At 55.5% G+C, this 13,667-nt stretch overlaps 2 protein-coding genes across 2 annotated transcripts; both read right to left on the reverse strand.

Moving 5' to 3' along the window:
• Nucleotides 1-388: 388 nt before the first annotated feature.
• On the reverse strand, nucleotides 389-5,329 carry CDEST_08257 (Putative prolyl 4-hydroxylase alpha subunit, Fe(2+) 2OG dioxygenase domain-containing protein). The gene is made up of 7 exons (XM_062924416.1): nucleotides 4,567-5,329; nucleotides 3,740-4,514; nucleotides 3,649-3,681; nucleotides 3,209-3,597; nucleotides 2,919-3,149; nucleotides 499-2,866; nucleotides 389-403 (listed from the first exon to the last, which is right to left on the reverse strand). The coding sequence occupies exons 1-6, from the start codon at nucleotides 5,292-5,294 to the stop codon at nucleotides 1,666-1,668; spliced, it is 3,357 nt and encodes a 1,118-aa protein (XP_062780467.1). The 5' UTR covers nucleotides 5,295-5,329; the 3' UTR covers nucleotides 389-403; nucleotides 499-1,665.
• Nucleotides 5,330-5,928: 599 nt separating this feature from the next.
• CDEST_08258 (uncharacterized protein) lies at nucleotides 5,929-10,932 on the reverse strand. The gene is made up of 3 exons (XM_062924417.1): nucleotides 9,734-10,932; nucleotides 8,911-9,672; nucleotides 5,929-8,826 (listed from the first exon to the last, which is right to left on the reverse strand). Exons 1-3 carry the CDS (start codon nucleotides 10,237-10,239, stop codon nucleotides 6,672-6,674), a joined length of 3,423 nt encoding a protein of 1,140 aa, XP_062780468.1. The 5' UTR covers nucleotides 10,240-10,932; the 3' UTR covers nucleotides 5,929-6,671.
• Nucleotides 10,933-13,667: the final 2,735 nt, after the last annotated feature.

Here is a 13,667-nt window from a genome sequence, read left to right on the forward strand (position 1 = left end):
GACATCGCTCTACAAATGAAAGAAAAGGGGCGGGGGAAAAAACGCACAAGTGGCAAAGAGTCCATCAACGTCACGAAACGAAGAAACTAACGATGACCTGTCCCTGTGGTGAAGTAGAGGGGGTTGCGTGTCACCTATACACACACACACCCATGCCGGTCAACCCATGATGCCATGGTTTCTTTCTTGCAACACCGAATCTCCGAGCTCCTTACATAAACGCAACCCCCCCAGGGCCAGGACGAAGGAACTTTCTGGGGGGCACACACACCCGCGTCTCCTTGGTGGCGTTGGTTCGTCCCGCGCACCTGATAGTTCTCACAAATCGTGGGCTCGCTACAGCGAGCCTGAAACGCAGAACAGAGACGAGGACAATGTCCGCGATAGAGCCAAGGCAGAAGAGGTAGGGAGAGAGAAGAAAAAAAAAGAAAAAGGAACATAAAAACACCAGGTATTCGCTAGTCGTCGCCGACCCAACCACTAACCCGGCCCTCGCAGCACTTTGTCCCTAGGCCTTTTCGGACATGTCGCCTCCCATTCGTATAGGAGTTGACAACCTGTGACCTCTGTGGTTTGGCTCACAAGACCTGGACTTTACGCTGGAGGAGATGGGGGAAAGCAATGAGGCGGACGGGGTGCTGCACCGGTGGGGCTGGACGATCACCTGCGATCCTGGGAGGTGATTTCCATCGACTAGCTAACTATTGAGTACGGATACCTAGGTAGTGTTACTACACAGGGCCACAGCACCCCCTTCGTCCTCCCAATCACACGTCGGGCCTGTACGGAGTACAATAGGTGTTTCCGTACACCAGGCTTGCCTGAGCACTTGGCGTAATCGGTCCCGGGTGAGGGCTGATCACGACGAGCAGTGCAAACTTCATGTCCGACGATAAGCAGATGGCAACGCAGCTGAGATCCCGTCTTCTCCAGTGGGTATAGTCGTATGGGGTAGAGACTGGTCCACCAGCACCTCATGTAGGATCGAATCCAAGGCACCGACGGACAGCGATGCTAGATCTCTTGAAGATCATGTTCCTACAGCACAAGGCTCTCATGAGAGGATGCTGATTTATTCCTTAACGGCCCTTGCTTCCCAATACATAGCCAATCGGCGGAAGATGACGTTCGTGAGCGGCGTCGGCACGGTGAGAGCTCCGCTGTATCTCAACTTCCATGGAAGCGGCAACGCAAGTTGCCGCGCGCCTCAGTCCCGTGGCCTGGTTCTGGTGACAGTGGAAGACTCACCCAAAAATGGAACCCATCGGTGTGTCCGGGAACCCGAATGCGGGCGGCGGCGCCGCGGCCGCGACGCCTTGCCAAGTAATACCCGAGCCGCATCCGGACGAGATTGGAGACTCCGAGGAACGCACCGGCACCAATCTAATTGGTCCTCCAGCCAAGATCGCGGTGCTGAACAGCGGTCTGTCCCCGGATTCGGACGAGGCAACGCGGCAGTGGAGAAGCGGGACATTCTTGAGCGTGCGGGAACCATTCCAGTGTTCGTCTGGTTTTGGAACCCCCCGCCTCATGCTGGCATGGGAATTGCCTTGTTTCTCCCTAGACAATCGAGTGCTCGACCGGTCAAATCTCATTCCTGCCTAGCTGAGAACGCCTGCGCCTGACATGAAAGCACAATTCGAGCCGTTTCCTTCCGACGAGTGCCTAAGTCAAATCGATTATCTCCGGCTCTGCTTTCCGTTTCATGGCCCGTTCCGCGGCCCTTGTCGCGGTGGGATGCGACTGTGAAGGACCAGCTGCTGCCGCCAACACCGGGTCAAACCTCGGCAAGTACTGCGACGGTCCGCCCAGGTTCGCCGCCATCTTTGTTCCCGGCTCAGTGGCAGATTCGAACGGTCTGGGCGCCGGAGTGTTTCCCAGTGGAGAAATGACAGGCACGGCAGCCGCCGGCGGCGTGTGCGTGGCACACCCGCGCCGCGCCGCCAAACTCCGTGGCCGCTTCCACAGCCCCTCGGCGATGGCTGGATAATCCTCACCAAGCAAGATGGCCAATTTAGTCTGGTCAAACGATTGGAACATCTCGGCCGCCCGCTTTTGCTTCGCCTCGTACTTTGCATTCATCGTCGGCCCCAGCTTAGTGACAACCAGCGTATCCTGAGGCCCGCTTCGGCCGGTGACGTGAAGGCACTGGATGCCTTGCTTCTCGATCTGCTTATGAAGATGATGTCGCGCCTTCTTTCCAACGGGGAACCGGCAGACCTGCGTGGCGGGGTTCGCGAGGAACGCCTCCAGCTGACGGCAGTCGTGGCATGGGCAGTTCAGCCGGAGGCACATGCCGCCGGACGGGCCCGATGCCGGGGTCGATGGTTTCTGTCCGACGTAGTTCTCGCGGTAGGACTCGAGTATGGCGCCGAATATCTGCTGGTAGCGCGGCGTGGTTAGCGGGGTCTTCGTGGTCTTGAGGATGACGAGGAGCTTTTGCAGAAAAGGGATCCATAGCGGGTGGAAGTCAGCCGCCTGCATCTTAGGGGCGAAAGAGGCGAGCTTCATGGCTAGAAGCATGGCCAGATCTTCACGCGGAGGCGAACTCAAGATGAGGAGGGCGTGGAAGACATCCGCTAGGGTGTCAGGGGTCACGGCCAGGTATTTGTCGGCGGTAAGAGCAGGCGCTGGAGCCGTGTGCCAGTACGAGTGCCTTGCCGCTTTTTGGGTCTCTTCCTCTGGCCTGTCGCCATGGATCGTGCTGAAGTCTAGCTTCGCTACAAAGTTTTTGGCGAGGCGCTTATACAGCTTTGCTGTTACTTTAGCCGGGAAAGCCTTTTGCCTGATGCTCAGAAGCAAGGCCGAGAGGAACCCGAGGGCAAAAGCTGGTACAGTAAAGTGATCCTCGATCAAGGGCACAACGCTGCGGGGGAAAGTTAAGCTTCACGTTGAAAGAATGAGCTCTGGGTACATACGTGGATGAAAGCCAGTCCAAGTCGGCGTACTTCTGCGCGCTCACAGCCACCGCCATTCCATCAACTCCGACGAAAGACGCGGACCTGGCAGCGCCCGTCAGGCTTTTGACGAGGGTTTTCTGCACCCATTCACGAATCTCATCGGACGGTCGCTCGTCAATCGGCGCGAATGCTTCTATCGCTGAATAGCCCTGCCAGAAATATTTGCATCCGATCACAGTGGAGGCCAAGCTAAGGACGCACGTTTGATTAGTACGATCCTCCCACACAATGACGTAGGCAGAACGTACCCGGTTTTGACCATATCGAATGGGACCTTGCCATCGCCGACCTGCTTGTGAAGCAGTTTGTAGTATTCGTGAGGCAAAGTGCCTTGGAAGACGCCCGCGGCGCTCTCGAAAAAGTCCCACTGCTCCACCTGACAGGCGGCTCGCAGTATCTTGCTGATGAGATGGCCGTCTGACTTCAGACTATTGTCCCTTCCAGGTATTGAAAGACACGCGTTCCAAGTCTCTTTGAGAGTGTCGAAGACCGATTTCTGATTCGACCCGCCCTTGAGGATCGAATCAGTGAGATAAGTGAGCGGGAGAGCGACATTGCTGTCGCTACAACGAGGGCTCTGGCTGAGAGAATCCTTGAAGAACTTGGCGATGCTGTCCCGGCGGATGATCAGAGCAGCCTGTGCTGGCCATCAGTCAAGAAATTTTCTCGTATATCAGAAGAAACTTACAGTCACACGATACCAGTGAGTCGCCGTGGGTCCCTGTATATGGATCATCAGCATGTCACACCGTTTCCAGAAGCCCTCGAGTGCGACTAACCCAGTTACCCTGGTACCCTTCGTACTCTTCCCTTCGAGTGGCGCCTTCAAAAAAACCCTCGTCTCGAAGACAATGCTCCTGCGACAGGTTGACGTCGCGAATGATGGGGCGCCCGCGGAGGTCCACAAGCAGTTTGACCGAGAGTTCCGTTTCCAATACATCTTCGATCTCGTGAGGTCCTGGGTCCTCATCTGGTTCACTTTCGATTTCGTCTTCGTCGTTATAGTATCTGCGGGAGTTGGATCTGTAACTGTCGAACCGAGGATCAAAGCCGTTGGGGCTTGTGGAGCCAGCCTCCATCATCTCCGTCAAGGCCAGGAGCACATCGAAATCGAGTCCAGAGGCAAGGTCCTGCAGGGTTTGCACAACGGCGGAATCCCGACCCTTCAAGGCTTTCATTGAGATGCTCGCTTCCGTGTACTCGTGGTCCAGGCCATAGTAGACATAATCCGCCTCCCCACCATCAGCTCCTTTACGCAGCCATCTCTTCAGCGTGTGGCGCAATGCGCGATTCTCATTTCGCACCAGCCCGGCAGACGGCTGCTGTCTGGCCTGGTCGATCGTGAGGTTGTACGTCAGGACCACGCGGTAGCCGGATGTGACCGGCAGGACCTCATGGTGGACGTCAGAGTACCAGCAGGCGAAGGACTGCGCGACCGCAGAGGTCTTGAACGTCTTCGTTTGGCTGCAATGCTTTACGACCACGTCGCCTCCCTTGTGCGTTGAGGGGAGACAGATGACAAGCGTACCGAACATGCCGGGACACTTCTCGGTGCTGAGAAACCGAGTCAGTGTGCGTAGCTCATGCACTTGCTCTCAGAACGTACTCGGTGTGAGCCTTGAACATGGCCCCTTCTTCGTAAAGTAGCAGTTTATACAACTCCGCGTTGACCGGCAACTTGACGCCCAGGTCATGAGCGACGACTCCGCAAATCTTCTGGAGATCGGACCCCCAGCGCGGACTACGAAGCTTAAAGTATTTCGGGTCTAGCTCCCACGTGTTCCGCACCGTGGTGTCTACAAGGGTCTCGCTTCCCTTGCCAAAGGGCGCCTGGGCGGCCATGCCAATCATCTGCCGGATCTGGTGTACTGGTAACGGCATGATGATAGGCCCGACATCCTGGATGAAGAGCTCCGGGTCTACGTGCTTTAACGCGTGAAACGAGGCAAAAGACCCCTGGGTCTGTATGTTGTCCAACTCATGCAACAGGTCGCCTGTGAAAGTGCCGGTGCCCCATTCTTCGGTGCTCAGAGCGCTACTGACCTCGGAGGCAGCGTCGTCGGCGTCATCAGCGAGCCGACGGTCTTCTTTGTTGCCTTTGGCAACCTCGCTTTCCTCGGTGCTCTCTACGTGCTCAGTGATCTCAACACCTTTGGTGAGCTCCGCTGATGTTTCTGTTACGGATGCCTCGGTCGCGATGTCCCCAGACCCAATCGTAGTCGTCAGCGTAGGTGCATCCTGGGGGATTTGCAAGGGCTCAGAAGAAGGACCTTCTGCTGCTGCTGCTGATGTTTCTTCCTTTGTGTCCATTGCAGCTTCCCACCTTTCGGACATTGGGTATCGTGAAGGTACGGAAGGAACAGTTGGGCTGAGGTCGCCACCATCTGCAACTCTATTTGGCTGGGGAAGGATGACTGGCGCGCGACGCGTCGAGGGTGGGGAAACGCTTAACGTCCTTCCCTCCCTGTCAAACCTTGATTATGGGCAGAGATATCCTGCCTCCAGCTTTGATAATCCTGCTGCCACCTCCCATACATATAGGTGTGTCTACTCCACATTTCCCTCTTAACATCTGTTTATTATCGCCCTTGATTATCTGGCCCTCCTTATAGCACCTTCGTTCAATCCCTGTACACAGTAGAGGCATTCCAAGTACAGAGTACTCTGCACGATCTTACTTTACTACCTGCATAGCGCTACCTGACACCCATCCACACAATGGTCAACATTTGTTAATCCTCAGCAAGAAAAGGAAAGGTCAGTACTTTGTGTACAATCTCATATCTCGGTTGGTAAAATGAGAGTCTTAGTGCCTCGCTCCCGGCCAGGAGATGCTCTGCTGGGACTAGTAAGAGAGCTTCAGAAGTGTACCTCCTTTCCGTTTCAACCCGAATTAAAACACGAGAGCCGTAGTCGAGTAAAGTCTTTGTTTCGTTATGCTCGACTGCCGTTCGATAAGCCTCCTCGTCGAAGTGGACAGACAAGGGGCCGCATCAAACCCTGTGCAGTTTCAAGCTGCCACGTCACGGTCGTCACATCAGTTGCCTAGAAGCCCACATCGCAAGAAGAGTCCAAGTATAGCGAACGTTTTCGCATTCGCCTAAACAACTGTCATATCGAAGCTTCCAAAGAAACCCGTGACCAGATCCAAGTGGCTTTCAGCCTGGTGATTCCTATGTCCTGCATCTTCCTCCGCCTAGCCATGTGCGTATCAAATCGCAGCCGTGGCAGAAACATCCAAAAGACCACTTGTGAACAATCTCAAGGGTATCCCCTCCAAAACTCCCAAACAACCCGGTTCCAAAAATCCGAAAACAAAAACTCATGTCGTGTACTGTGATGCCGTCCCATCACCTCTTTTTTCCTGGCTTGATGGTGGGTATTGAAAATGTCATTGGCCGGGCTATCCGTATTTTCGCTACGCCCCGTTTCCTCTCGTGGGGTATATCCAAAATTTGCGTTGCGTGTATGCCGTACGTGTAAAGAAAAAGATACTGCCTTCGTCGGCCCAAGTCGCAATCCTCGTCTGATGTCAAATGTGTATGTCGGAATAATTGTACAAAAGGAAAAATGCGAACAGAAAAGTTGCTGGCTAGCGCTGGATAGGTAGATCGCTGATCGTTTCAATTGCCCCGGGTGAGGGGGGGCGTGATGGAGTCGGTCATGGCCAGAAATGGGACTGTCATGTCTATGGGTGTGCTGCAAACCACATCAGCCCCAGATTGGGACGTTGCGGTAGGCAGGTGAGTTGTAGCTATGCAGAACGCGGTAGGGTGGATTGTCGTTGGCGTGGACGCTCCGGCTACGACTGCGGCTCCGGGAGAGACCTGGTTGAATGGCGTCAGGAGAGTAGTATCCCTGCTGCTCCCATTGTTGTTGCTGAACATAAATGAGTTGTTGCTGGTAGTAGCTTCCGCTCTGGCTGGGACTCAAGTTGAGGGCGGGAGGGCCTCGTGCCACAGGTCCGCCGGACCGAGTGTAGCTTTCGTAACTTGATCGATGGCGAAGCTGATGCTGCTGATGATACCCGACCGACGTAGATAAACTACGCATGGCCGGGCGAGTATCTTGGCCAGTCTCAGGGCCACAACCGTTGGTGGGACGCCATCTGTCCTCGACCGTCATGTGACACATGGCGTATGGCTGCTCCGTGACCGGCATACCTCTTCGGGGGCTCATTAGAGGAATGGGCGGTACAAACAGTGCGTCGTCCAGCGCCGCTGCTGCTGAGGTCGAAGGGTAGCTGTGGATGGTCTCGCGACTGTTTTGTCGTGACAACGTCTGCCTTCTCGACTGGTTTGTTTCGCTGGAATGCGCCGACTTGGGGCGGGGGGCCTGCTTTCGGGCGTTCATAGGGTTTCGGGTGTGGAGGCTGATCGGCGGCGAAGTCTTCCTCTTGGCCGCCAGGTCCGGAACCTGCAGATTTTGAGAGGCACGAGGATCGGGGTGCTGTGAGGTTGGAGTCATCGACTCGATCGGATGGAATGGCATGACCATACTGCGCTCCATTTGCGCTGTCATTGTCAGGGTTCGTTCTCGCGGGGCATGAACAGCCTTATGATGGTCCAGGGCCATGAAGGCCTGATCAAAAGCGCTTTTACCGACGCTCTCACCAACATTGTCGATGGCGGTGATGCTTGACTCGAACCCGACTTGGATCTCATCGGTTCTTGGCTCTTCTCCAAACCCCGTCCTGTCCGTGGAAGCGGGGGGGAGCGGTTTGCGGTGGATGGAACGTCGAGGCATTACCGAAGACGCAGCGTGTGCGATGGATGCAGGGATTGACTGAAAAGAGCGGCGTCTCGGTATCCTGGGCTTTTCGGAAAGTTCAGCGGGCTTTCTAGCCACCTGGCCGGCATCGACCAAAAGCAGAGGCCCTTGCTCGGCTTCGGCGTGGCCGGGGACCACGCCGAAGAAATTGCTGCCGACACTGAAGATAGTGTTGAGCGTGTCCTTGCTGGCTTGAGTGCGGAGAGTAAGTCGTTTGCTGGTTGTCGGAAACCGCTCAGAATGCTCGTCGAGTCTCGCCTGCACATCCCCAGGTACAGACGGAACCGGTTTGTCAGAAGGATGCGTTGCGTGGACAGCAGGCGGCCCTCGCATGCCGTACCCGCTCATGAGTCTTTGAAACTTGCCGGCGCGTTGGGAGCCGGTGCCGATACTCAGAGCCGAGGCCGATTTGTCGGAGCTAGCGCCACCCGACCTGACATACCCTGAAGATGTGGGCCCATCCTCGGCAGGGCTGGCACTGTCGATCACGGTCGGGACCTTCCGGTCTTTACGGAAAGAATGACCGGCGGTGTTTAGGTTGAAAAAGAACTTAGGCGACGTAACGGTCATTTTGGTGCTTTTCGGGGAAGCAAGAATCTCATCTTTGGGTGGCAGAGGCGGCAGAGTCGAGGACGCAAGTTGAGAAGGAGCGGCAGCGAGGTTGTCAGCCTGATTAATAGGGTCGATGTTTGGGCTTCCGTTATTGACGGCCGCTATCGGGGATACAATGGAGTCCGACTGCTCATCCTCCGAATCTTCCAATGCAGCACATCGACGATGATCGTTGCCTGCAGCAGGCTGCTTGCCATGGAATGACCTAAGCGAGATATTCGAGCTGTAGCCGGAATCAGCCTTGGAGAGCGACTTCGGCTGCTCAGCAGTTGGGCTAGCAACAACCCCGCTATCAGTGCGGGAAATTGCCAGGGAGTTCTTTTGAGACTGCTCCGCGCGCAGTCGCTCGAGACTGGGTTTGGCATTTGGGTCATTTCTGACAGTCAAAACCTCGGCCGAATATTCCAATTGCACGTCGTCTGCGAAATGCTCGTCTTCCAGAGCCGTGTGCTTGGATGTGGGTTGTGACTCTGGACCCAGCGGCCTAAATTGAGTCAGCACAAGCCGCCCCACGACGCCTTACAAGAGAGGGCGCCTTCTGCACGAGTTTGCAAGGGAGACCACTAACGAGTTAGGACGTAGCCTCCGCGATTCTACCGCGAGGATAGCCGTGTTGATGGGACTGAGAGCAGTGCTGGTATGCATTGTCGACGCCGTGGTTTCGACGGTTTTACTGTCAGACTCCAAGTTGCCCGAGTCAGTATCCTGAATCGAGTAGTGCTCTTCGTTCCCATTCCGAGACTTCGTCACTTCGGCCTTGGATTGCGGTTCGAAATCGGGGCTTGGTAGGGGACTAGCGGCTCCATTCGTAATCCGTAATGAACCGAACTTCATGAAGCCAAGCGGCCGGTAATCCATGTCCGACGGAGTCAATGCTCTTTCAACTGGCTCCGTCGTTGGCGGGGGCAGATAATCGTCGTCGGGGGCAACCTCGGTCAAAGGTTGGATGCAATGAGCACTCGACTCGATGGAGTTTAGTCGCGAACGCCCGCCCGCTGGCGTAGTCGGTCCACTGTAACGCAAGCTTGACCTCCTTGAAGTTGGAGATTCCGTCGGCAAGCGTGTTGCAAGACCCGGCGTCTGAATCACTGACCGGCGACGCACCGGCGCGTACAGCGACACCTCGGAATTGGCCCGAGGGAGCTGGGCAACTGCTGGTTGGTGCGGATGAGAACTCTTCCAAGTGTTGGGCGACACCTCGAACGTGTTGTCGGACACGATAGAGCTTTCTTCGCAGGCTGCGAGGTCCTCGGTCAGGTTCAACAACCTCCTCGATTCGTACGACATCAGGTTGTAGTTGATGGACTGTCGGTTCCCGGGAACATGCCAACTACATCGCCACGCAAGTCAGCTAGTGCGCTCTGCAGTATTGTCTCGATAGTGCATCGTACCTTTCCACCTGCACTTGCCTCGAAGTGTTCATCTCTCGCTGGGTTTCCCAAGTCATGGAGTTGGCCCTCGACATTCTGTCTGGGACAGGTGGACCCAACATCAGAGTGTCTCTGCGCCTATCTTTCCTAGGACCGTGAGAGCTCTTGGACCGAAACAAACTCGCCCTCCGCTTCCAGTTCTTTGTTGGTCTGGTTTCTGGCTCCGCTAGAGGGTCACCCAGAGCTGGGACAAGTGTGCTCAGTTGCGATGCGCTGGACGCCCGGACCGGCGAAGGCGCGCACGATAGCACCTGAGGCGCGAACTGTGAGTTCGATCTGGAGGGTGGGAGACTGGAAGACGCAGTGCGGCTGTGGGAGCTCAAGAGGCGCGGCGCCTGTGTCGAGGGGGTCGGAGATGCATGGTTGCCAACCCTCGGTTTCGATAGCTTGTGAGGCGATCTCTTGCCGTTGCTTTCGCCATAATCCCGTTGGTTTTGCAGTGACTCGGTCGAGTGTGTGTTGCCCATTGTGAAACGGGGACTTGGATTTGATACCGCCCTACTACCTCGCCCAGATTGTTGCGAAAAGCGCAATAAGCGGAACGCAAAGCGATTCGGGCAACTTGGAGGATGATTGCGGGTGGCAGGGGTTCAGAAAACGGCCAGCCAAGAGAGGAATTTTGTTACGACGAGTTTGAAGCTGCCATGCCGTGCGAATCGATCCGAACCTGTCGTCGTTCTTCTTGGGCTGATTGATTATATGATTCCGGTCTTGGGGCACCTCGCTGCGGTGAAGGGTCGTTGAAATGGCCCGATACGAGTGTACCGTTTCTGACCTTTGCCTCGGGGGAGGGTGGGAAAAAAGCCCAAAAGAATATGGTAGAGGCGGAATAGAGACGAACGCGGGTAAGTGATGATAAGAGGGAAAGGGGGCGGTGGTGACGGCGTTGGAAGGATCTAATAGATCACCTACGGAGACCAGCACGAACAGAGAAGGGCGACGGCAAGTGGAGGAGGGGATAGACGCAATTAAAAGCAGAGGTGGCATAAAAATTGTCTGAGCATTTACGCACCGGACCAGACCGAGCGAGCGTTCTATCGATTTGGTCAACTCCACCTAAGGGAATGCCTGGTCTCCAAAGAGTCAGTTACCGGGATCAGTGGCAAGTTGTGCAAGAATATTACACAAAGGGCGGCAGGCATTGAAAGCGGGAACGGGTGTCTGTCTGGGAGCATTGGACGGATGAGAGGTGCAGGAATGGGCCTCAGATGGCATCTGAGAGATGGACACCGACAGGAAACCAGGAGGTGGAACTGACGGTGACGACGTACATGGTTTGAGACGCGCGAGGTGGGCTGCGGTATGGCGGAAAAGGGACAAAGTACCGGCTACGGCAGCGAATGGGCAGGGCTGTTCCAAGTTCCAAGACAGGCGTCGCTGTTGGCCCATGCAGGGCTGCAGTGGTATGCGTCTTGGCCGGCGGAACGTCGACGAGAGGCAGGGAGCCTGAGCGAAGCGTGCTGGTGCCGGTGAGTTGAGACTTCTTGGTGTGCAAACGGGGGTGTCGAGTGCCAAAAGGTTTCGGACGGCTATCCGCAAGGGTGTAGCGGCATCAAATTGCATCGAGTCCCTAGCAAAGGCGAAGGCGAGACACGCAGAGGGCCGACAAGACGAGACGAGACGGCTGAGGTAAGGCAAGGAAGGTCAAGGTCAAAGGGGAGGAGGAAGATGAGGAGGAGGGGAAGACGATGTACCGTGTACGAGTGGTGTACATCGTACTGAAGACCGACAGAGCAAAGTCCTCGTTGTCTGATGGGTGTGGGTGACAATAGTGGATGGATGTCTGGGCGGGATGCAGGTTGGATATGGTATTTCGTCTGATTGATGCCATTCTGCGGTCTGGCCGGGTCAGCGTCTGGGTATCGGAACCAACCTTGGCAGAGATTAGTAGTTCCTAGTGCAGACCTGCTGGCGGCCCCCGGCTCTGAGAAAGAAAAGTCCCCGCAAGCCTCCCGCAGTAGCGTTGTCCACGAGTCCTGATTTTTGTGCAACCAGCAGCAGGACGACGGTAGACCTGTTCTCTGCATCTGGAATCAGCCATGGCTGTCCGTCCAGTCCGGAATGCGGTCCATGGTTGTCCACTGAGAAGCTTCAGCGGGCTTTGGCCTGCGCATATGCACTTCCAGTTGGTCGGGCGCATATTTTGCCCCCTCTGCGCTCCTCCGGACAACTGCTGGGTCTGGAATGGATCTGGCACAGACAAGGCCTGGAGGCTGGAGCTTGGGGCTGCAGAGTAGTGGGGTTTGATTGGGAGCGTCCGAGAGGCAGGATGCAGGATGTAGCGACGTGTGGACAGCAGACTCTGCAAAGAGTGCTGTTCATGAGGTGAGAATGATGATGCGAGGAGACGACAAGGCGTCATTCCATGTCTTTGATGCGCTAAGGCGAGTTATCTCAGCCGACCAGAGGACGACACACCACACACACGCGTAGCTTGGACGCATGTTTGCTGATGCGCCCGAGTGTCGTCGTCGTCAGCCATATCCATATCAGAAAAAGAAGGCAGTAGGAGTTGACGATCCAGTCCGTCCAACATAAAAAATAAAAAATAACCAGGACGGGTGGCTCGCACTTGCCGTCTTTCTCACGGGAGCTGCTTCCTTCCTCCCAAAGCTCGGGATGCCTGAGCCGATCGACCCCGCCTCACTCACTCGCTCAAGGTACCCTACCTGACAAACGTACCCATGTACTTACAAAAAGGTAGGTACGTTCAGGTAACTGGACGTCCTGTATACGCCAACTCACTACTCGAATATGTATTATACTTGTCTCTACAGTGCGCATCTTGTGGTCGCAGTCTCCCTTCTTGGTCCGTCTCTCACCTCGTCCGCTTGGATGGGGAGACTTGGGGGCGTCAGGCTCGCGCTGGACAGCATCTTGGGCTTGTTCTAAACCAAGGTGATCGCTCAAGCCGTCTGTCAAGTATTTGGGCCCTAGATAATTATCGACATTAAACCAATAGCCCAACCACCCGCTCACGCTAGTTTTCCGTCGACAGGCTTTATGGGGGCTTCGTGAAGTTTGCCTCGATGAACGTATCCAGCTAATGAATGCCCTCTTGCTGCTGCCGTGGTTCAAGCCACCACGTTGTAACTTGCAACCCACAAACCTGCCTGCATCGTGCGTGTTGTTTCTGTTTCTGTCCGTTGCTTTTATCTCCCACGTTGATCAACTTCACTCCACCCTCTATATCTTCCACCCATCGATTACGCATATCCCTGTTGCTCTGCCGATTTTCTCTCTGAGCCACCCGTCCATCGTCGTATTCTCTTTGCCTTGTTTCACCGCATCCCATATCGCTCTCACATCTTTCAGATGGCTTGGTCATTTCGCTTTCGTACGCCGCCGCGGCACTAGCCCTTCTGACAATACCCAAGTATCAGATACCAAAAGGCAGGGTTGGTTCCCCTCTACACTCCGGATGCCGACCGTATAGTCTGCTGTCCGTGGACAAGTCAAGCGTTCGTCTCTGCTAGTCCGTCTCGGTTGCTGACCGACATTGTCACTGTGTCTCTTTGTCTCTTGCGTGCGGGCATGCATTTCAGTCTCAACCGCCCGACCGACGTTGATGAGTTCCTTGCGCAGCGCCACTCCGCCTGCGGCTCACAATGTTCAAAACAGTGAGCGCTCGTTTCAGATTGTGCCACTTGACGTTGATGGGCCACTCGGAACTCACTGAGACCAGCATATCCTCATCACCAATCCTAGCTCTTACCCAGCAGCCCAGGCAACATGCTTGGCGTGGCCAGCAACCACCTTAATCGACCCGGATGCAGTTCTTGCATGCGAAGGGATGCCCGTCGTCGATCATCGGCTGCCACCAGCCACTCTTCCAACGTCGGACAACACCAGCTGAGACCGCCCACACACCGATACCTACAATGGTCCATTCTTC

This window comes from Colletotrichum destructivum, chromosome 5, assembly GCF_034447905.1.
Source record: "Colletotrichum destructivum chromosome 5, complete sequence".
NCBI classification, from domain to species: Eukaryota; Fungi; Ascomycota; class Sordariomycetes; order Glomerellales; family Glomerellaceae; genus Colletotrichum; species Colletotrichum destructivum.

What these genes read in the sequence shown, in the direction of transcription:
- CDEST_08258 (XM_062924417.1), bottom strand. Translation starts at nt 10,239, where the DNA reads ATGGGCAACACACACTCGACCGAGTCACTGCAAAACCAACGGGATTAT. An exon ending in AGGCAAGTGCAGGTGGAAAG is followed by an intron (nt 9,673 to 9,733) that starts GTACGATGCACT and finishes GTGGCGATGTAG; the next exon opens with TTGGCATGTTCCCGGGAACC. An exon ending in CGGAGGCTACGTCCTAACTC is followed by an intron (nt 8,827 to 8,910) that starts GTTAGTGGTCTC and finishes GACTCAATTTAG; the next exon opens with GCCGCTGGGTCCAGAGTCAC.
- CDEST_08257 (XM_062924416.1), bottom strand. Translation starts at nt 5,294, where the DNA reads ATGTCCGAAAGGTGGGAAGCTGCAATGGACACAAAGGAAGAAACATCA. An exon ending in TTCGATATGGTCAAAACCGG is followed by an intron (nt 3,150 to 3,208) that starts GTACGTTCTGCC and finishes GTGCGTCCTTAG; the next exon opens with CTTGGCCTCCACTGTGATCG. An exon ending in TTGGACTGGCTTTCATCCAC is followed by an intron (nt 2,867 to 2,918) that starts GTATGTACCCAG and finishes TTTCCCCCGCAG; the next exon opens with CGTTGTGCCCTTGATCGAGG.